The 23,093-nt window shown below is 39.4% G+C and overlaps 1 protein-coding gene and 1 long non-coding RNA gene across 10 annotated transcripts; one reads left to right on the top strand and one right to left on the bottom strand.

Annotated features, from left to right (window-relative positions):
- Window positions 1–59: 59 nt before the first annotated feature.
- LOC117601684 (uncharacterized) lies at window positions 60–21,193 on the bottom strand. Of its 8 annotated transcripts, XR_013062321.1 has the most exons (6): window positions 16,223–16,749; window positions 15,702–15,818; window positions 12,965–13,084; window positions 12,563–12,901; window positions 12,313–12,494; window positions 60–2,096 (listed from the first exon to the last, which is right to left on the bottom strand). It is a non-coding gene; the product is annotated as an uncharacterized LOC117601684 (long non-coding RNA). The 8 variants fall into 8 exon arrangements; XR_004580772.2 differs by having other exon boundaries at window positions 12,313–12,489; window positions 12,563–13,084; XR_004580770.2 differs by having other exon boundaries at window positions 12,563–13,084.
- On the top strand, window positions 10,118–15,849 carry LOC117601664 (aminopeptidase N-like). Of its 2 annotated transcripts, XM_076688911.1 has the most exons (13): window positions 10,118–10,258; window positions 10,494–10,976; window positions 11,153–11,608; window positions 12,322–12,505; window positions 12,607–12,763; window positions 12,831–12,912; window positions 12,977–13,380; window positions 13,522–13,796; window positions 13,867–14,057; window positions 14,234–14,533; window positions 14,604–14,673; window positions 14,745–14,888; window positions 15,713–15,849. In XM_076688911.1, coding segments are annotated over exons 1-12 (2,730 nt in total). In that variant the 5' UTR covers window positions 10,118–10,256; the 3' UTR covers window positions 14,871–14,888; window positions 15,713–15,849. The 2 variants fall into 2 exon arrangements, with proteins under 2 accessions (XP_076545026.1, XP_034174631.2); XM_034318740.2 differs by lacking the exon at window positions 15,713–15,849 and having other exon boundaries at window positions 14,745–15,395.
- Window positions 21,194–23,093: the final 1,900 nt, after the last annotated feature.

Genomic DNA, 23,093 nt, shown 5'->3' on the forward strand with positions numbered 1-23,093 from the left:
GTGTTTGGTACCACTTTAATCATAAAAATCTCACCAATGCGCTAGTAAAAGTTTCATTAAAAAAAAAGTCGAAAATAAAAAAGTTTTTTGATTCAATTAGTATTAGTCACACCGATACGTTTCAGCTCTTTCATTTGATCATCGGACCTCTTTCTTTCTACCACTGTCTATCCCGTAACCCGAGATTCGACACCTTGGCTAGATATATGCAACATCTGGGTCCCAATGTTTGTTGCACATATCCAGCTTTTACTGTATACACTTTGCCGGTAACACATAATATGTACTTACATTGATTGTCTCATCGAATCTGTCGCGGCGTGCAACTCTAACACATGCTCACGCCGCGACAATACATACATCATATTGCCTTGGTAGTTGACCATACTTACAATTACAATTGGTTCCATAAAGTGATCTTCCGTATTTAAAATAAAATATCACTCAATGTCGTTCCCTGAGAGTTATGTTTTGCTCACACTAGTAGAACAGCTGGTAAGTGAGCATCTGAAAGAAATGTAGGTTTGATGGGTTGTAGTCGAATAAGCCCACCTCTTTCGACCGTGTTGAAAGTTGTCTTTCAAAGTTATCGGATTTATTTAATTAGCCTAGTGTAAAACTAGAGGGCCGAACCTCCCCCCTGTGCCATTCTGCAGTCCAATTTATTAGCAACGTACAGTAAATCAGAAACGGTCAAAGGCCTCTGGGGTTCGAGCTTTATTTCTTAGAGCTATGTCGTACAAGATACTTAAAATGATAAAACGCTAACTCAAATGGTAAATAAATATAAAATGGGTTGAGTAGAGAGAATGTTTCGAGAAAGAAAAAAGTGTGAAGGTTACGCTGTTTTCTCCACTCGTGTTATTATTTCTGCCTTTACTTGGCCCTGAGCTAAGATTGGAACTTGCTGTGACTTCTTAAGATAAGCCTGTCCAAATGGTGCTCTGAAATTTCGAGGCGCCACAACATGCCAGGAGATAAGCCTCGGGGCAACGATGACAGTACCCTATCCGCTTTATCTATTTTGAATTTTTCTTCTTCCAATACTTTCCTTATTTAATTGAACACGAGAGCTTCCTGTGAAGGCATAAGACTTGTATTCTGTCTATATTAACGCCTGCTTAGAGCCCACGCAATCCGTATGCCGCCATACGCAGTATGAACAAGACTTTTCTAAGTTCGAGTTACTGGAACTCTTGCTTCAAGTATCTTGTAGTACGATAGGGGGCAAATCTTTGGACAGCACTGTTCTAAGATGTAGGAGGCAGCCAAATTAGTCGCCAGGTCAGTAGACATTGTTAGTATCTGAGAGCAAAGAAAAGTAAAGGAATATCCAGAGAGACTATTCTTCGAATCTCCAGGTACTGGCAAGGTCTACTGGCCCCTCTACTAGCCCAGCTACTAGTCTAATGTAAACTCTGCCTAAGACTTTGAAGCACGAATTGAATGCTTCTGTACCAGATTTTCTAAAACTTACTATCTCACTTGGCAATTGATTAGTTTCGATACCAAACCACGGTCAAGTAACAAGGCAATTTTATATATATATCTATATACATATTTATATAAATATCTAATGTTGCTTTTATTAAATGACATATATTGACTACATGTTATAGAGAGAATATTTGTAGCTTAATTTTTAGATTCGTAAGTGTTGTACCTGAAAATGTTGACAGCTTTAAATTATAGTGTATGAAGAACGTTGTATAACACGAAAAGTGCAGATTCTTCGTACTAAAACAAATCAAAAAGTCTTTTACTATTTTGTATTATGTAGCTTTTGAGATGTAAGTGCCTTATAATAATTTGCAATTGGCTATCCATTCATAAATTATTTTGCTATTTGATTCATAAGCACACAGTATGGCATATGTAAAAATGCACACGCACAGGCAACGAATATCTATTTTAAATCTGATTTTATTTAGTATAAAGTAGCATTTTTCAACTAGTAATACATAAGATACGCATGATACAGTATAACAGTTTTATTGTCCAAAATTTTATTTGCAATGGTGACGTGTGTAATTGCTTCAATTCTGATTGTGAGTAACCATGCTTGAGGCAAGTTGAATGTTCAATGCTGATCTTTGCTGAAATCAAAATAAACAGATTATCACATGAAGATCTTTTTTTTGTAAAATTATTCTGTTAGAAATAAAACAAAAATACATGTGTATATGTGTGCAACATTCATGTAATTAATTATTTTATTGTGTTAGATCCAGATTATTAGTATTAGCAATTATACTGTTATCAAATGTTTCATAAAATAAATAGGTTTTGTCTGTTCTTTTTTTCTTTTCGTAATATGTAACAAATATATATGTATACACACAATAGAATACAAAGTTTGTTTCTTAATCCTTGGGAAGCAAGCCACTAAACGCAAACAGCTATGTATGAATAACTTCGAATTAAAGAATTTGAGTAAAATTCTGTCACAGTTACAATAATAGTTTACTGTACAACGTAAAGCGACTCAAATTACTGTTTCCAATCGGTTTTGTACGATAATAAAACTACAGAAGTAAAGAAAGTCGTTGGCGCATCAGTTAATCAAGGATCATGGTGGACAGCGTTTGGACCATAGTTTCGTATTCTTAAAGAGTTTTTTGTGGCGAATCGAAACAGAAAACGAAAAATTAATTTATTGGAATATAGGCGCGAGAAATCTTTTACAGCGGCAATGAAGCGGAGCATCCATGGATTTAAGTTACTCTTCTGTATCTGCTAGGATATGGTGGTACTTACTTCGTTCCGGGTTCCTTTCATTCGATCAGATGATCACAGTGAAGCGTTATAAACAGCAATTAAATTATCTGAATAAGACACTTCGAGAGAATACTTCAATTTGTGCAATGAAACAATGTAACAATATTTTGCTCCTTAATAACATGAGGCTCTATGTTATTTTTGTGACTAAGGAGGTATTTTAGAATGAACCTTTAAAAATATCAATTTTTTCCTCATATTTTCTTTAAAAACGTAGTTTCAAATATATATATGCAAACCCTTATGTCTAAACTCTTAAAATTAACGAAGTTGTGACTGTTTAAAAGACCTAACGATCTGATATTGTTACCGTAACTAAATTTCCCTAACACAGTTTTTTCAGCTCTGTTTTCTAAAATAGTATTTTTGATATTTTAAACTTTATTTGACCGATCTACTGTTATCGTCCTACTATAGGTATGGCCTGGCTACTACCTATACAGATAGGATAAGTTTAAACATCAAACTTCACTGATTACAATAGTTCTAAATTTTAACTTACATGGTCGGCCGTTTGTCGATGGCCATAACATATTTTGCATAGGACCCCACTGTCCCCTAGGCGGCGGGCATGTGTCAGATTCTTACTGGCTTTTTAACCCCACAACGAACGCTACTGGCGCTAAAGGAGGACTCCTTTATTTGATATGGGTTTAGTTAATAAAATATTGTCTATAACATATATATAATAAAGTTTTATTTAATATTTTGCAACGCAAGGAAGGCACGTCTTTCAAATACTAAAGATGCAACTCGACTGACTCTTTGAGAAAGAACGATGGGGTGCCGGATGCTCTTATTTAGTTCCATAAACAAAGTTCAAAAGCTGAGAACGTGATAGAATGTCTGGAAAAAGTATTGGTTGTGCATACCAAGTAAAATTTTGCGCAAAATCTCCGCATGTTCCTACCGATGCGTCTTTCGGCAACTCCCCCCCCCCGTCAAAGGTGAATCTATATAAATATTGTAAAACAGCGGTAGCAGTCAATACACGTACGCGTGCCGATGGGCGAGATCGACTCACCGACGCGGCGTGAATGTGTTAGTGAATTTGTAGCCAACTTCACTAACGCATTCACGCCGCGTCGGTGAGTGAATGCGTGACCAACTTCACTGCGATAAGTTCAATGCAACTCAGTGTACCCGTGTTTAGTCACCCCAGACGCCTCTATCTTCCTAAACTCTCCACAGAAATCAGAAGTGGGATTCGCTCGCGTGACCGCGTTCGGTATATGACACTGATTGTAAGTGATTGTGAGATCAAACTTTATGTCGCGACTGTTTAAGTTTATTCGTGATTGTTTCATTTTATCGCGTTGTCCGTGGACAAAGTGTCGCGGATAACTTGTGTTGTGGCAAACGTTGAAGCCGTGTTTTATTGTTGGACCGATTGGTCAAATTGAATTCATATCGGCTGTTATTAATTGCCACAATGACGGACAGTTACATAGTTCAGGATCTCAAGGACAAGTTGAAAACATTTAATCTCCCGACTTTAGGCACGAAGTGTGAGTTATTGAAAAGGATTTTGGATGCGAAGCCGAATGCATTTTCCAATGTGGAGACGGTGGATTCACCATCGGGTTATGCTGCAGAGGTACAGCAGGTGATATTCCTGACCATGCATCTGTAACAAACGAGGCGGTATCCGATGCAGTACGCCGCGAGTTGGAACTATTGAGAAGAGAGAAGGCTGCCACTGGAAAGAGAGTTGCAGTTGTTAAATCGTGAAAATGATTCTCGATCGAACTCGATAGCAGCCGTTGACATCGGCCGAAATTCAAACTCAACCGTCCCGATTAGGACTATTAGCGACCTCCTTGGCGAGTTCGACGGGAATGGCAACTTCTAAACATAGGAAAAACAAGTCGCCTTGCTTCGTCGAACATACAGTTTGGACGATGATACGACAAAAATTTTAATTTGTTCGACATTGAAGGGAAAAGCGCTGCGATGGTTCCACTACAACCCCGATTATTTGGAAATCCCCATCGAAATGTTTGATCACCGACCAAATAGGTTCGCATTGCGTCGTGAATTTGAGCAACGTAAGTGGCAAAGCAACGAACCGTTCTCTGATTACTTCCGCGACAAGGTTATTTTGGCTAACCGCGTCTCTGTTGACAAAGAACAGATAATTGACTGCATTATTGACGGCATCCCCGCAAAGAGAATGCAAAACTTTAGGACGAAAACTGCTTTATTAGTGTCCTTCGAGAAAATTAGCTTTCGCGGAGACCATCGAGAGCGAGTGCACCAATAGGATAATATCCGTAAAAGGGACCGGACGGAGTTAAAAGAGTGGGGTCCTCCGAAACCTCCCGAAAATACGTCAAGGCGATGTTTTAACTATTTCCAACCCGAACACAGACCATCGGACTGCCCTCGACCACAACGGCAGAAAGGAACTTGTTTTGGCTGCGGCAGTACTGGCCACCACATCAAGGATTGTCCAAGGAAGGAAGCGCCTTCGAGGAACACAGCACACTTGATTCAGCCGCCCGCAGTGAAAGAATTGTATCAACTTCCTGTAGCATATGACGTACTTGTCATAGTCCTGACAGAACTTCCTTGGTCATCTGATACATAGATTGTAATGTGATAAAAACAAAAGAAGGAAATAAATAAAATGTAGCTGATCATATATGTTGTTTGCGAAAGAAAATCGTTGCAAGAAAGATATTGACCGTATGTCAATATGACAGTGTGCTAGCCTTTATTGAAGAGAATCTCTGACGTTTCTCAACATATCAACGGTTATTAAACCCATTCCGTCAGTTATTTTCTGCTTTAATGCTTCGACGTTCGCAGGTTTTGTTTTATAAACATGATCTTTTAAGAAACCCCATAAAAAAAATCAAGTGGTATCAGATCAGGAGATCTTGGGGGCCACTCTATTGTTCTTCGTCTCCTAATCTATCTATTCGGGAAAGTTTCATCTAATAACTTTCGTACACTTAATCCAAAATGCATTGGTGCTCCATCTTGTTAAAACCACACACGATAGAAATCATTAGGAGATTTCTAATAGTAGGAATAATTTGCTTAATTAATATTGCCCCGTATCTTACAGAATTAAGATTTCCATTGATGAAAAATGGACCTATTAAATGAGTCCCAATCATTCCTGCCCAGACGTTGACTTTTTCGGGATATTGAGATTTGTTATCTTTCATGCAATGTGGATTTTCGGAGCTCCAGTATCGGAAATTCTGACAATTAACGTTCCCATGAAGTTCAAAAATAGCTTCATCAGAAAATACAATTGTAAGAAACACGAGAGGCGCTTAAATATTCGCGCCTACCTATTAGCAGCCCCATGCGGCAACACTAATTGTAAGTGCGCGGAGCAAGGACAGGTAGGCAGTTCGAGTACAGATGCGAAACCGCATGGTTGTTAGAAATTCTTTTGTCGAGTGTCTTTTTGGGAGTTGGGTGTATGTTACGAGGCGAAATAAAGTAGATTGCATTCGTGCAGACGTTTATGCATACTAGTTCTTTTTCGTGGATTATCTTACACAATGTTATTTATGAAATTATTTTTGCGTATCTCAATAAGTTCACAAAATTCCATTCTCCGGTCAAAATCATCATGAACTCTTGCACATAATGCATTTTATAGGGATGAAAGTGTTTTTTTTTTAATATTTCGCACTGATTTTGGTCGATTTCGTTTTCTGCAGAAACCTTTCTAGTGGACTTATTAGGCGTTTCGATAAAGCTTTGCAAAACATCCACACTCTTTTCATCATTGGAGGCAGTCCACTGCGCGGGCGATCTTCCATGTTACTAGTTTCAATGAAACACTGAATCGTTTTTATAACTGGATTTTGAAACCGAATCCCCCTCGTTAAAAGTTGTATTAAAGAGATCACATGTCTCTTGATATGATCTTTCTTTATCTCCGTACCCTCTCATTATCAACAGATAAATGCGTTCACTTTCCGACAACTTAGCCATTATTTTATTTTTAAGAAAATTCTACAAAAGCTTCAAAGAGGAAAATCCCTAAGCGTAGAGTTCAGCTGCTTATCGCCAGAGATACCGATGCGTATTCCTATCAACAGCGTGTTGTCGGCGCATGCTAACATGAGTTTATGGTGCAAGGGGGTAGACGTGGGTAATAGTAGCGCGTTGACATTACCGGCAAAAATGGGCCTAAAAAGAGGTTTACGGGACTACACTTTTCGTCCTTATATGAGAACATTTGGGGCTGGGTGAGGGCTTATTCGAAAGAGGAAGGTCCAATGCACACCGCTAAACTCATGTTTCAGTGGGATTATGTTGATGTTTAGTAATATAAGCGTGCAAAGTAGACGAAAAAATCGACAAAATGGAGCCGCGGAATCGAAGCATTTTTAGGCCACTAAAAGGGTGTTGTGATTGAAATCATGAGTTTAGCGGTCTAGCCACAACCCTTACCTGCAAATTAAGATTTATTTTGTCTTCATTTGTTGCGAAATAAATACGAAACGTGTATTCCCGTGAAAGCATTCCCACAGACGAGTGCCGCCATTTTGTAGATAATACAGAGCAAGTCACGTGATAAATTTAATTCAGCTAGTAGTTATAAGATGGCGTCTAAGTAAAAAGGCTACCGATTTGGAATCGTAGCCAAAATCATGATTCGCAGCTCGGCTCTTGATGAGTGAGGTTCTCCATTGAATAACACTAAACAGGTTCATAACCTCATACGCAGGAAGGTACAGGGGTGCATTAGCCACTCGTACTTTACTAGGTGAAACAAAGGGAGGTGAGCTTTATTTGTGCGTACATGTTACGCACCTATCAAGCAACCTAGCTGCTCCAGGACCTTCAGGGGCCGGAGACAGCAATATACACAGCACGAAGACCGACGAGCAGCAAGGATGGATTGATGTGAGACAAGCAAGCAAGAAGGAACCAAAAGTTCCAAGAAGGAGGAGACGCTTATACCTAAAAGGAAACCGGCCGCCATTAGCCCGTAGACAGTGCCACCCAACCGCATGGGGAAATACCCGCAAGGGCATAGAGGTCCCGCCTCGGTGATCCTAACCTTGTCGGCTGATAAATGCAAAAAGAATAAGACCCATAATATGATGTATAACGCCAAAACAGTCAATTCAAGGAGAGTCGGCGCGAACAAGATGCAACCTAGAGGTTTTAGTAAAGCAGAGGTATTCCTAAATAATGGATTGGACGCAAACATGCTTTTGGAGTCGACGGTTCTAGCAAAAGCTGGAATAACGGCCTTTGTACCATTTCATAAGGTGGAAAAACAGGGTCTCATCAGAGGGATAAGTCTAGAGACCGACATGGAAGAGATTACTGGTCACTCGGTCTCCCCATGTCAAATTATATATGCTACCAGACTGAACAGGAGACAGGTAAACCCAGAAACTAACGAAATATCGTGGGTGCTATCGGAAACAGTGCCACTCACATTTGAGGGTTCAACTGTGCCAGAAAAAATAAAACTATATGGTCTTCTTAGCAAAGACGTCACACCCTTTATAGATAGGGTAAAGACGTGTCATAATTGTGGAAGATATGGTCATACCACAACTAACAAGGGACATTACCCAATCGACACACGCCGATTTTGATGCCCTTTGAGTATGATATAGAACTCAAAAAAATATTTGACACGTATTTTTTTTTATCGGTAATCGTCCATGCTGAAGGGGTTATCGGTAATCATGCGTTAGCTTGGTTACGTCACTCGAACTGTGTCTGCTAGAGCAAGGGAAAAAGGCAGCAACGCTCGAATGCTGAGTAAGACGCACTAGAGTCGTGAATGTTGAGATTGTCCCTTTTCACTAACAAGGAGAACTACCCAAGTGTTACACTCACTTATTAATGAAACTTTGCCAGCTTGCAGAGCTCGTCGAGCTGAACACGCCTATACCCCCTTTTGGGGGCAGACGGCTAATTGTTTAAAAAATATTAACAATTACAGTTAGTTACTCCTTACATTCTGAAGTATGACAAACTTACACATACAATTCGCAATCTAGAGATCCACGGTTCAAATCCTTGGTTCCCAACATTTTTTTTTTTTTTAATGATAATTTATCTCTTTTTGAATAACTATTACATAAAAATTATCATTATAAAAAAAAAAAAGAAAACTGGAACCCAGGATTTGAACCGAGGATCTTTAGATTACGAGTCATGTGTTTAACCACGGAGCAGATCCGTGACTTGCAAGTTGAAGGTCCTCGGTTCCCAAAAAAAATTTTTTTTTTTATGATAATTTTTATGTAATAGTTATTCAAAAAGAGACAAATTATCATTAACAAAAAAAAAAAATGTTGGGAATCAAGGATTTGAACCGTGGATCTCTAAATTGCGAGTTGTATGTGTGAGTCTGTCATACTTCTCAATGTAGGTAGTAACTAACTTTAATTATTAATATCTTTTAAACAATTAGTCGTCTGCCCACAAAACGGGGTATAAGCGTGTTCAGCTCGACGAGCTCTACAAGCTGGCAAAGTTTCATTAATAAGTGAGGCCCGCCTGGATTTTACACAGCGCCCCATAACAAACTTCGATCAAAGAGTAGGTATAACAAGAGAAGAATATACCTCCTCTTTGCAATAATTCTGCAAATGTTTACATAAGTTATATATGAGATATTTATTTATTTAAATTATTTGCATTCACTCAGAATATTCACTAGTACTCCTGTGTATTTTTTATTAGTTTCGAAAAACAAAGTTACTATAGGTCTCTAAAAATATAAAATGCGTCACGCAATTGTGACGAGTTATATCTTTGGTAAGAGATAGGAACAAACTATTGATGTAAAAGTTGAATGGTATGACTTATGAAAAATATGAGATATCTCACGAAATATTAATTTTTTAAACATTAAACTGTTAGACATAAGCGCGTTAGCGAAATAGAAGAGAAGGAATAGTAGAGAGGGGAGAGAAGGAGATATAGACGCGAGCGCGGCGGAACGAAGCGATTTTACAATTAGCTATGGTTAATTATGTTAATTATGTTATGGTCGCGAGCGAGTTACGATTCTATATTTTTGTGTTTTTTGGGAGAAATAAAAGATCTTGTGTTAAAGAACTTAGATTTTGATCTCGAAAGTCGAAGCCCCTCCGTTTATTAGTTCTAATAGTACCATAATACTGTTTTATGCAGACTATTCCAAGGAGTTGACACAAGTAAAAAAACAATGCAATTCCATTTAAATAAAAAGTGCATTTTCATGCTTTCCATTGTTTATGTGAGTGCACGCATACAGGTCATGGCACAAGGTGTCTGTCCCCTGAATTATTCACTCAATCATTCGCTACTTTATAAAGCTGAACATTCACATTCGTTATCTATTCTATTCAAGAAAATGGATAGTTTCATTTTTGTAGAATGAAACAATGTTAAGAATGTTATAATTATTTTTACCATTAATCAGGTGAAAAATAAAATTAGTGAATTTAAGAAGCAGTAACAAGTGGTAAATTTAATAAATAATAAAATTGTACATGTAAGTACTAGTTTTAAATTTAACAGATAAATAAATAAATCTTTATGTAATTAAAGTCTGAAATTCCAAAATAGCACAAGTTCACTAGAAAAGTTCCATGACTATGTTTCTTATCCTGACTATACATACGATTAAATACACGTATAGTCAGTGACAACAATATAGCGTAAAAAATAAGGATCTTGCATGTAGGATACTCCAAATGTATGAATAAAATAACAAAATTATTTGACAGGATGACATATGCAAAAATTATTGCAATTTCTGTCCTCATATGTGCCATATCAACACTTCCTGTTCAAAATGACGACCCAGGAGCTAATTGTAATAACGAAACCAAAATTAACTATCGTTTGCCAAACTCTACAGCGCCCATACACTATGACCTGAAAATAATACCAGACATTAATGGTGACTCTGGATTCAAAGGCGAAAGTATCATACATTTCAAGGTTCTAGAACCAACCTCAGATATTGTACTGCATTCGGTACGTTTAAATTTGGATGAAAATGCAACGCGGGTAATCTACTCAGATGGGATTGTGCTTAGGCCAGAAGCTCACACTTATATTAACACGACAGACCAATTGATAATAAGCGCTGGTAGGATTCTTGAGGAGGGAGAATATTGGATAACCATGAGATTCTCAGGACATTACAAAGAGGAGTTGCATGGATTTTTTAAAAGCTACTACGTGAATAAGGAAGGAAATAATGTGTAAGTTGGGAAACGATGAAGATATAGTGGTAATATAGAATAACCATTGTTTTTTTTTTTTTAATTTCCCGCCACTATAGTCACGTTGGCGGCAATATAACGAGAGTCCACTGTGGCTGATTAAAAGACTCGATATTTGAAATATTTAATTTAAAATAATAAATAATAATTTCTAGATGGTTTGTTGCCACAGACTTCGAACCAACGAATGCTCGTTACGCCTTTCCCTGTTGGGATGAGCCTGCCCTGAAGGCAACGTTTAATATCTCCATCAAACATTACGACAATTATACAGCATTATCGAATATGCCGGTACGAGAGATAACCAATGTCGATGAAGCTGATGACAAAAGGTGGACGCACTTTGAGAAGACACCTGTTATGTCCACTTATCTAGTAGCCTACGTGGTTGCTGATTTCGAGAAGATATCGAATGCCGATGGTTCTATTAACATCTGGAGCAGAAAGGATCTTGTTCCTCATTTGAAATATGCTCTTGAAATTGCACAGAAAGCAACTAGGGTGTTAGAACAATATACAAATAGTACAGTCCGAGTGCCAAAGATGGATCATGTTGCTCTTCCTCAACACGGTTCGGAAGCTATGGAGAACTGGGGACTTATTACATATTCGTACGTTGGTTTGTACACTTCAATGCAATGAGGGCTTTCCTTGTGTAAGAGTAGGGGTAAAGGGAGGGGCTTAAAGTCACTTGCCTTGGAAGAACTTAGGACAGGCCTGTCCAAGTAGGAGAAACCACTCCTGGAACACATGTTTTGGGTCCCCTTCCAACGCTGCTCCTTCAAGTAAGATGGGACGGTTCCGACTACCAAAGACGGTAGGAAAGACGGAGAGACAGTAGTCGGAACCGTCCCACCTTACTTGAAGGAGCAGCGTTGGAAGGGGACCAAAAACATGTGTTCCAGGAGTAATTTCCCCTACTTGGAGAGGCCTGACTTAGGACATACAGGGCAGATGATGCGACATTTCTTCATTCACATTTTCTTTTAACTAAGAAAGGCCTAAGTTGCACATGATTTTACACTTCGGTGCAAGGCAGGCTTCTTTTAGTTAAGGATGAGGCTAAAGAGAAGAGCCTCCTACTATTTGCATTTCATTTTGGGAGAATCTAAGGAAAACCTAACGTAGGCTTTAATTCCTACAATTTTTAATATAATAAAACATCTTATAAAAGTTTCGAATATATGTATACAGTGGCCGATAGATAGCAGCTCCAGGATTCCTAGGGATGGTATACCGAGTGGTATACCAACGGATTGTGGGCACTTTATCTACTGGTCACTGTAATATGTTTTCAATTTAAATCCAATTATACCTTTTCCAGAGAAATATATCTTGTTTTTGACGAGAGTAAGGATCCTCTGGAACGAAAGCAGGACATTGCAAAGGCAGTGGCACACGAGTTAGCCCATCAGTGGTTTGGTAATAAGGTCAGTCCAATTTGGTGGTCGCACATTTGGTTGAACGAAGGATTTGCCTCGTACTTCCAACACTACACTTTAAACAAGGTTATTATTATTCGAATTTTTAACAATAGTAAAACAGCAATTGGATCCTGTAGGTACCTGTTTTCTTCAATTGCCTATTCTCATTCAAACATAATTTCCAGATATACAAGAACTGGAGAGAGATGGATTATTTTGTAATCAATTCTCTTCAAGATACTCTTGTTACAGATCCTGAATGGCATACAAATCCAATCGATGTTGAATTAGAAACGCCCGAGGAAATTATATCTGCCTTTTCAATCGCCATTTATAAAAAAGGTGTCATATTGTACAAACTATAACATTCTATATTGTAGAACATAAATAACATTTTCTTTGAATTTAGCTCCCTCGATTCTGCACATGCTGTCCAATATCATCTCTCCAGAGGTCTTCCAGAAGGGCATCGTAGACTATCTGGACAGACAGTTAGTATAGTTTCTTCCTTATTTATCCTATATGCCATAAAAAATTGAATACATTGTTGTTTAGCGAATACGACTCTGCAGATCCTGACTGCCTATGGAGCGCCCTGCAGAGTGCCCTGGACAAGTCAAACGTTCCCCACAGCGACTTCAATGTAAAGGAGGTTATGGACACCTGGATCAAACAAAAGAGATACCCATTAGTAACTGTCGAACGTAATTATTCAACTGGAGAGGTGAAATTGAGGCAGGAAGATTTTGCATTGGTCGATGTACATATACATGCTAATAGCACAGAATATAAAGATGAAAAGGAAAAGTATCAATGGTGGGTACCCATCACTTATGCAACAGAGTCTAACCCAGATTTTTCAGACATTGGGTCCATCAAATGGTTGAAGCCTCAGGAGGTTCTAACTATTGATGGAATTGACCCAGACGACTGGATTATAGTAAATAAACAACAAAGTGGTAATTATGATTATTTGGAAATGTATAGTTTCAAAGAACGACCCTGTTTTGCTGGGGTTCTATGAACCAAACTGTACAGTTGGGGTTCTATGAAATCCCTTGGCTTGGATTACTGTAATGGAATGATATTTCTTTCATTAGGCTACTACCGTGTGAATTATGATGAAGCTAACTGGAGGAAGATCGCCGAGTACCTTCGTTCCGAGAACTATACAAACATCCACATGTTGAGTCGTGCCCAATTCGTGAGCGACATCACACGATTGGTATTTTACGAACGTGTGAAACCATCGGTGTTCTTGGACCTGATTGTTTATTTGAAACAAGAGCAAGACTATACACAATGGATTCATGTATTCGACCTACTGGAGAATATTAAGCAGGTCTTGGATATCCTATCGGCTCAGCCAATTAGGGTAAGGTCCTTTATATGGATGATTAATGAAGCTGTCCATGATGGAAAAGTACCATTTTCTTAATTTCCAGGATTTTATATTAAGCATAATGGAGAATTTAATAAAGACCGTGGGTTATGATGACAACGACAATGAAGATCCTCTTACGCAATTCAAAAGACATAAGGCGCTGTATTGGGCCTGCTATCTTGGGCACACCGAGTGCAAAGAAATGGCGACTATTAGGCTAGCACAGTACATGAATAATCCAGATATTTACAAGTATTTACAGTTTATTATTTTTATTAAAATTAAGTATGCTTAAGGTAGAGGTTCTGAATGCGCTATATTTCTCTGGCGACTATACCTCGTTTGATCCCAAGCTTCGTTAGACTAATAATATTATTCTGAATACTAATTATTGTAATCATTTAAATAATTGGATTGTTAAAACGTAGAAAGTCACCAGAACTTAAAGAATGGGCGATCAATAATGGCCTACAACTGGCGAACGAATCGGTTTGGTACCAGATGTGGGAATTGTGTTTGGAAGAAAGACCAACTTTTATGATATATGGTTTGGGTGTAACGGAGAATCCAACACTCTTTCAAGCATATCTAAATATAACAATATCAAATGATACAGGTCTGACATCGTGGCAAAGAGGATTGCTAGTTGAATTCGCAATGGAACACCGCCTTTTTTCAAATGTAGCTATGGATTTCTGTATAGAACATTGGAATCAACTCGGTGGAAGGTAATGTAATGATACTATTACAATAAAATAGATTATATTACTAATGTAAATATCTGTCATTGTTTGGCAGTTCGGGATATGATTACCATCAGATTTATGAGATGCAGATTATCATTATGGATGAAGAACGAATCGAGAAGGTAAAATTACTTCACTCATTTGTCTAACAAGTATTTAATTTTTCATCAACAAAACTTATTTGTTGTTTTAGATAAGAAAGATATGCGAAAATATCTCCGATTGCAATTGGGAGAAATTTTGGGCAAAATACGAGAAATATATAAAACAAACCAAAAGTGAAATTGAAAAATGGATTGCTGCAATAAATGATATGTAGATAGTTTTAATAACAATTGTAATTATTTCAAATTGTACCTTTTTTAATGAAAATGATTATAAAATTAGGGCATAAAATAGACAATACCAGTTAACAAAAGTTTTAGAAATCTTAAATTAACAAATCAAATATTTAGTTGATTATGCTAAAAAGGATATACATATAGGATACAAAATTTACATATTCAGCTTGTAAACAATATTGTTACTATTGTAAACTTTTGTTAAACAATATTGTTACTATTATGTAACATATCGATGTATCTTTATCTAAAGCACTGTTATTGTACCTTAAATGAATTTGCAATTTTTTCTACAAAAACTTGTTTACTTCATTAAATTGATTGAATCACAGATTTTTAAAATTCTTCGATGTATCAATATACATAGCTGTATAATATAGGACATTGGTTAATGGTATAAATTATACGTGTTATGTTCATGCACATTAACATACATTTGCTGCATAACAGCACAATTCAATGTACTTATTGAACTTCTTCAATTATTCACGTATTTACAATAAAAAAAAATATATAAAAAATATTTAACTTTCCTGTTATAAACATAATTCTAACGATTTAGTTATAATAAATCCGGAAAATTAACAAATTGGAATTGTTTTTAGCTGAAAATAACGTTGGATAATTAAAAGTTGCCTAATCAGAGTAAGTCATTGTAATGCCAGAAATTAACTTATTATCAACGTATATGGAATTAAACCATATCAATGTGATCCTCTTTGCTAATCTACTTGATAAGATTCATTAGAATAACTTCTATTTAATTCACTCTGCGCAGAATAATCGAGAAAATAAAAAATTTTCCGTACCAATGTTTCAGCTACTACGCCTCGGAATTACGTAGAGGTCGTCTTCACCACACTTTTTACTCCAATTTTTGGATATAAAAAAGATGACGACGAAGGCATCTCGGATCTAGTTAAAATCTAGAAAGGATTCAGTACACGTCAGTACGTTTCTCTTACGGATAATCTCTGCGATGAGGAAACTCTGCGAAATCGGGTATTCAAGTCCCCTTCAAGCTACTAGTAACCATACAGTACGTTGTTTGTTGTTAGGCATTATTATTATCGTTGCAGTCCTTGCTTTGTGGAATCGAAACTAAACTCTTAATTCAATTCACTTTAAAATTGTAAATTGGAATGAAACTCGTTAAATACCGCGACAGTTACACTCAACAGTTGTAAAGTCCCGTTACAAGGAAAATAAATTTAGATCATTTGTAGCTTACATATTGTTATTCAATTATATTAACCAGTCCAGACAACCCACTAAGGTGTACTTTTACCGCTCGTAGTGCACTAATCAAGTTACGAAGCCTAGTACTAACATTTCCTGCGCTTTCCTACATCAGCCATGCGTCTGCTTCCACCATTTTGATTTTCATGGTACAGTCCATTTTTTGTAATCTGACTGTGCAGATGGCCCACAGATTCTCACTAGGATTGAAGTCTGGTGAATTTCCAGGCTAGTCCAAAATAGTAATCTTCTTGTCCTTGAAGTATTTCACCATAGTCTTGGAAACATGGCGGAGAACTGAGACTTCCTGCGGTCTTATGGCTTTTCTCCCACCTTTCAAGAGTCTTCTACACACCGTAGAGTTGTGAATTGTCACCCAAGCCTTTTCTAAATTTTGCTGACGGTCGTGGCTGGTTTTTCTGGGATGCAGTTTGCTGTCCCGCAAAAGAAAATCTTCATTTCGAGGAGTAGTTTTCCGTTTTCTTCCACATTTTGTTTTATTATTTTATTTACAGCGCCCAAAACTCACACAACATTCCTTTGCAATGTCTCTCTGTGTCATTGGTGAATGCTCACTAACGATTATACATATAGTGCTAGGAGATGTGATGGTCCCCGTCGCGTTGTACAGTAAAAGCTGGATAAGTGCAACAAAAGATTGGCTGGATAAGTGCAACATTGCTCTCCCCTTCACTTGCAGGGATCCCCCTAGGCGAACCGAGACGCTCGACGAACCGTGATATCTATGTAACTAATACTAATTCAACGATAAAACTTTTTTATTTTTAACTTTTTCTTAATGAAACCTTTACTAACACATTTGTGAGATTTTTCTGATTAAAATGACACCAAACACGATATAGTTTGAATTATATTTATTTATTAAAATAATAATAAAAGGATAATAAAAAATAGGTTGTTGTTCCAAGGCTGCACCGATATCCATGTTTAACACATCTGTTTTAAGGTGCAATGGCGCCGTTGGAGAAAGAAAGACGGTTTTAGCGGCCTTGAAAATGCCGGCCTTGCACCGTTGGAAGGCGATGTCCGCCTCGGAATTCCAAGTAAGATGTTTTCCTTTCTTCAGGTTGCCCTTGAGGAGGTCATGGAGAGGGGCCTGAAGAGCTACGGCGTGAGGTATGTATCGTCGATAATAATTCAGCATCCCCAGGAAGCAGCGAAGGTCCGCTGGTTATTCCGGCCTGGGGAAGTCCTCGATGGCCTGTACCTTGCGAAGAGGAGGTTGGAAACCATCGCCGGAGACCAGATAGCCAAGGTAGTTGATCTGAGGTTTGCCGAAAACACATTTGTCCAGGTTGATTCGGAGCCTGGCCGATCGGAGTGTTTCAAATAACAGCTTAAGGTGTTGTAGATGTTCCTCGTGTGATCTAGAAATTACAATCAGTTCATCCACGTAGCATTTCACGAATGGAAGTGCTCGTAGGAGGTTGCCCACAGTCCGCCGCAGTGTCTGGGCGGAGTTTCTAAGGTCGAACGACATGCCCAGAAATTCGAAGAGGCCGAAAGGCGTAGTAACGGCCGTCTTCGGTATATCCTCCTCTGCCATAGGAATCCGATAAAAAGCCCATTGGAGTGCTGTAGACCTGTCCCTGGCTTTCTTGGAGTAGATCCTCTACGACCGGCAGAGGGTACCGATCTGGCGTCGTGCAAGCGTTAAGGCGACGGTAGTCACCGGTTGCATGCCAGCTACCGTTACTCTTCGGGACCAGATGGAGAGGGCTGGCCCATTGGCTCGAAGATGGTTGTATGATACCTGTGTCAAGGAAGACGACGAATTCCTCCCTCGCTGCGACTAGGCGTTCTCCAGCCAATCGTCGAGGGCGCTCAAAGACCGGAGGCCCGGTGGTGACGATCGTATGGTAAACGGGGAGGTCCGGTAGAGTTGCCTCCGTGCTGCAAGGTGAGGCTAAGTCGGCGAATTCGTTCAGAAGACGGACGTAGAAATAGAGTGGACCTGCGGTGCCACAAGGGTTCCCGGTGCTGAAAGGGTTGTCAGCGGATCCAGGATGCGACGAGCCCTGAGGTCGACAAGGAGGCCGTGATAGGCCAGGAAGTCAGCCCCGATAATCGCCGTCTGTACATCGGCGACGATGAAACTCCAGACGAAATTTCGCCGGAGTGCCAGGTCCAGGACCATAGTATGGCGTTCATACGTTGCGATAGGTGAGACATTTGCCGCGTGCAGCACAAGAGTTTGACGCTGTAATTCTTTTAGGATCGCCGACCTTGGCAGCAGAGGAACCACCGAATCGGAATCCACAAGGAAGCGAATGGAGGTACGCCGGTCCGTAACGAGTAGGCGGTTTTCTACAGGGGGGGAGCCGGCGTCCGCCGCCTGGATTGACGTCGGCTCTAAGCGTTTCCCGGAGAACGAGACTGGACGGCTGCCGTTGCAAGGAAGGTGCACGGTTGAGTACACCGAAGCGCCCGAACCCCGTGGCGACGGTGGTACCAACACACACCTGGAATGATGGCCGGCGGAGGGCCCGGCGAATTTGACCTGCTTCGCTGGCGATTCGGCGATCTGCTGGGCTGCCGGCTGAAACGCGGTTGCGCCGCAGCAGGATTAGGCCCGATACACACTAGCGGTTCGGTCCCGGTCCGGTCTCGGTCTGGTAAAATCTTACTGCACGACTAGATCCACACTATGGCGGTTCGGTCCCGGTCCGGTCTCGGTCCGGTAAAATCTTACCGTACAACTAGATCCACACTATTCGGTTCGGTCCCGGTCCGGTCTCCGTTCGGTAAAATCTTACCGTACCCATACTGCTATGCCACTTTCGAGCCGCTCTCGATCTGATAGTCAATTATAAAAAGTCTTTTTCGATTGTACTTTTGGCATTAGTAGATGCAAATTATAAATTTACTGCTGTAGATATAGGTTCATATGGAAAAAAAATATATATATATATACTGATCGAATTGAGTAACCTCCTCCTTTTTCAAAGTCAGTTAAAAAATAATGATATTAAACAATTTCCATTAAAGAAATATTTAATGCGGCCTTATCTAGGATCAAAAAGTATAGAAGATATTAAAAAAAAAATATTTAATTATCGATTATGTAAAGGAAGAAGATTAGTCGAGTATGCATTTGGGATTTTATCACAAACCTTCAAAGTTTATTGTAGAAAACTCATAGCTAATCCTGAAAATGCCACTACAAGATGGAAATGTACAAGCTGAAGCGTTTCAAACGAGGGAGCGCAGTCCCGTCCCAGGAAAATATTCTTCGTGAGAAATCGAGACCGGACCGGGACTGGAGCGTGATCGAACCGGAGCTGGAGCGGACGCATAGTGTGTATGCTCTCATAAGATTTACATTGGAGTATATTTTACCGGACCGGGACCGGACCGGGAGCGAACCGAACAAGTGGCTCAAGTGGCTACTGTTCGAGAGCGATTGGGACCGGGCTGGGATCGAAGCGAGATCGTCGTGAGATTGGAGCGTGACCGGACCGGAGCTGGCAAGTGTGTATGCTCTCATAAGATTTACATTGGAGTATATTTTACCGGACCGAGAACGGACCGGGACCGAACTGCTAGTGTGTATCGGGCCTTAGGGTGCGCCAAACCCTCTCTTGTGAGCGCGATCAACTGCGCAACCGACTGGCGCAGAGCCGAAAGCTCAACGGCGATCGGGTCCGATGGTGGCGCTGGCAAGCAATGGCCGGACGAAGATGGCGTCGGCGGACGTGACGCCGGAAATGACACGGCCCTTACTGTTGGACAATTCTCTACGAGTTCGTCCGCATCAACTGCAAGCTCCTCGAGATTTGACGCCTTAAAAATTTTAAGGAAACACCGTGCGCTGCTAGGGAGGAGATCCAGCCATTCCTAGGGAGGAGACCCGCAAAACCTCGTCCGACACCCTATTGCCGGCAAGGGAACGCATTTGGCGAAGGAGCTGCAACGGTTTCCGATCCCCCAATTCTAGTTGGGTAAGCAGCTTATGAAGCTGACGATCGGTCGACCGATCAAGTATGGCCGCTTTGAGCGCGTCGTATTTTCCGGACACAGGAGGCGCCCTCAACACATCAGCGACTTCCTGTATCGTGTCGGCGTCCAGCATCGAAATTACCAAATTATAACGGTTGTCGTCTCCACGAACCCGTTGCACCTGAAAAGTCGCCTCTGCCTGGAAAAACCAGAGGTCCGGATTTGCGTACCAGAATGGTGGTAGTCGGCATCCACCGACAGTCGTGGTCAAGGAGGTCCGCTGGGCGTCCTGAGCGGCTTCAAATGGCGTCTCAGCGACGCTGGGAGCCCCAACACCCTGTTCCCGAGGAACCTCCGTCTCGAGGACGGGAGGCGGTGAACGGATCATCACTGTTATACTCTCTCACGACAAAGTATTCAAGCGTTCGTAATTCGACGCACACACTACGCAACTCACAAATAAAACAACACAAAAGAAATAAAAAAGGATTTTTAAGCGTTCTTAGTCACTGAAGATGTTGCCTAAACGCTGGCGTGGATTTCCTCAGCTCCTGGAAAACGTGGCCGATGAAGAGTTTATCACGTCAGGGTCACAAGTATTTAGGGACCGCATGAATACGATTGCGCGGGCACTACGACTACGTCACGGATTTGGTAATATGTAGGATTGCAATGATTAATCACGATTTGCAGAGATTGAGACTTTTATTAGAACAAAGCTTTGTAGAGAATAAAATGGCGATAAAGTTGAAAGACGCGTGCCTTTAACCTTCCGGACGCGTAGAACAGAACAGAATCGGGGTGTATCGAGGCGCGGGCGTCAGGCCCAGAGCACCCTAGAAAAGAGGGCGCGGTTGTAGAGCTTGCTTCCTCTTGGTACCGACAGATGGCCCAAGAATCGAGGGCGTGTGGGGACTTCAATTCGTCGATAAGGAAGAGAGGAGCGATAATTAAACTATTCCCACTGATTGCACAAGAACTTGACTCTTTATTGCACAATATTTAAACGAGTGTATCACGTCTCACTTCTTTGGCGTTTCTTTGGGAATGGGAAATCACCCTCGCCATTTAACGCGTCTTCTACCAACTAGGCTTACCAACTAAAAATCTATGTATGTACAATATCAATCATAGTGTCCGTTCGTCTAGTGAAAAAGCACTGACTTTGGAGTCCAAGTTTAACCGTAGCAAATATCGTAAATCTAATTATTTAATAAAAGCGTTAAATTAATTAACATAATCATCTGATAAAAGCTTTAAAATATTCAATAATTTAGAATTTCAATCATTTATTTGAAATTACAAAATACACTAGATGAACGGACACTATGATTGATATTGTACAATATCAATCATAGTGTCCGTTCGTCTAGTGAAAAAGCACTGACTTTGGAGTCCAAGTTTAACCGTAGCAAATATCGTAAATCTAATTATTTAATAAAAGCGTTAAATTAATTAACATAATCATCTGATAAAAGCTTTAAAATATTCAATAATTTAGAATTTCAATCATTTATTTGAAATTACAAAATACACTAGATGAACGGACACTATGATTGATATTGTACATACATACAACTTAATCTAGCAACTAAAACTAACTAGCCTAACTTAACCTAGTTACTCCCAAAAAGCGCTTCGGGAGCGCGCATAGGTGAACGCTACAGGCGCCACACGTATACGTGCAGGCAAAACAGGACCCCTACTGATATTTCCCACTGAAGTGAATTTTTCCCGTGAAAAATCTCCAAATTTGTTAGCGTAATATCTCGAAAACATATGAAAATCAAGTGTATACATGCAAGCTTAATGAATTTGACTTCAAAAACACTATCAAATGTTCGAAAGAAAAATATATAGTTCCATTTAAAAAACCAAACATTGCCATTATATTTTTGAAAATAACAATGCAAAAAAAAATTCGTCTACGTCAAAATATTGCCCCCTCTTACCATACAATGACCACCGAAGCAATTTCTTGTATCTTTAATAGTTTAAGAAATAATGGAGTGTTTCCAGTTACGCGGGACACACTGCATGTGTAGATATAGTTTCAAGATGATCGAAATCGGAGGTGGCTCCCTTATTCTAAATATTTACCCAATAATAACAGCTATAAGGAAAATCAAACTTGAAAAGTCCTAAGAACCTCTACGTCAATTGCAAGAACTTTGTTTAAGAATCCAAAAATGTCAGGAATTCGATGATTAAAACTCAACTCGACTCAACCCAACCCAATCTCTTCTCGTCCCAAAAACTTTTCAGATCTCCGAAACATTAGGATTTCCAAGAATTTTGACAACCCGAACGGCATTTTGAGATAAACTTTAATAAACACGACCATGGTTTAGAATTTTGCAGCTCAATCCCAAAACGTTCGGCTTCTCGAAATTCTCAGAAATTTTATATATTTTAATATTTTCGAGCTTCGAAACATGTTTGAGATCCAACCTGATTCCAAAACAAAAAATTTTCGATCCGACCCGACATTTACAAGTTTTCGAACATCTTTACATGTCCACAACCAAAATAGCACAGAGACATCGTTAAAACATCATAATGATATCTGTTCCAGATGTTGAGGATGTCTTACAGACATCTGATAAATCTTGCGAATGCCTGAAATACGTCTTGTTAACATCCTATGTTACAAAACGTTCGTTTCGTACGTTCTTAAGACGTCTTAAAAACGTGAATTTCAGACGTCTTTACAACGTCCGGGATGAGACGATTCAGATCTAAAATAGTCGTAAAATGTGTACTATCTGGGAAAAGAGTAGGCTTATTGATCGTGATGAAAATTTTCAACAATATACAATACTTTGTTACATGTGCAATAGTATACAAACTAAAAATAAATTAACTGACTTTATGATTCCCTACTTGTGTTCTGAATTTACTTTCATTGCTCATAAATGTTTCAATTAAAACCAAATAATATTTTAAATAGAAAGGAAATTTCGGTAAATAAAATAATTTGATCTTAATAACCTGAAGCATAA

The sequence above is a fragment of the Osmia lignaria genome, chromosome 6 (assembly GCF_051020975.1).
Source record: "Osmia lignaria lignaria isolate PbOS001 chromosome 6, iyOsmLign1, whole genome shotgun sequence".
Taxonomy (NCBI): domain Eukaryota; kingdom Metazoa; phylum Arthropoda; class Insecta; order Hymenoptera; family Megachilidae; genus Osmia; species Osmia lignaria.

Bases quoted from the DNA above. Each gene is read 5' to 3' on its own strand.
- LOC117601664 (XM_076688911.1), top strand. The intron at 12,764-12,830 runs GTGTCATATTGT...CTTTGAATTTAG, and splicing joins AATCGCCATTTATAAAAAAG to CTCCCTCGATTCTGCACATG. The intron at 12,913-12,976 runs GTTAGTATAGTT...ATTGTTGTTTAG, and splicing joins GTAGACTATCTGGACAGACA to CGAATACGACTCTGCAGATC.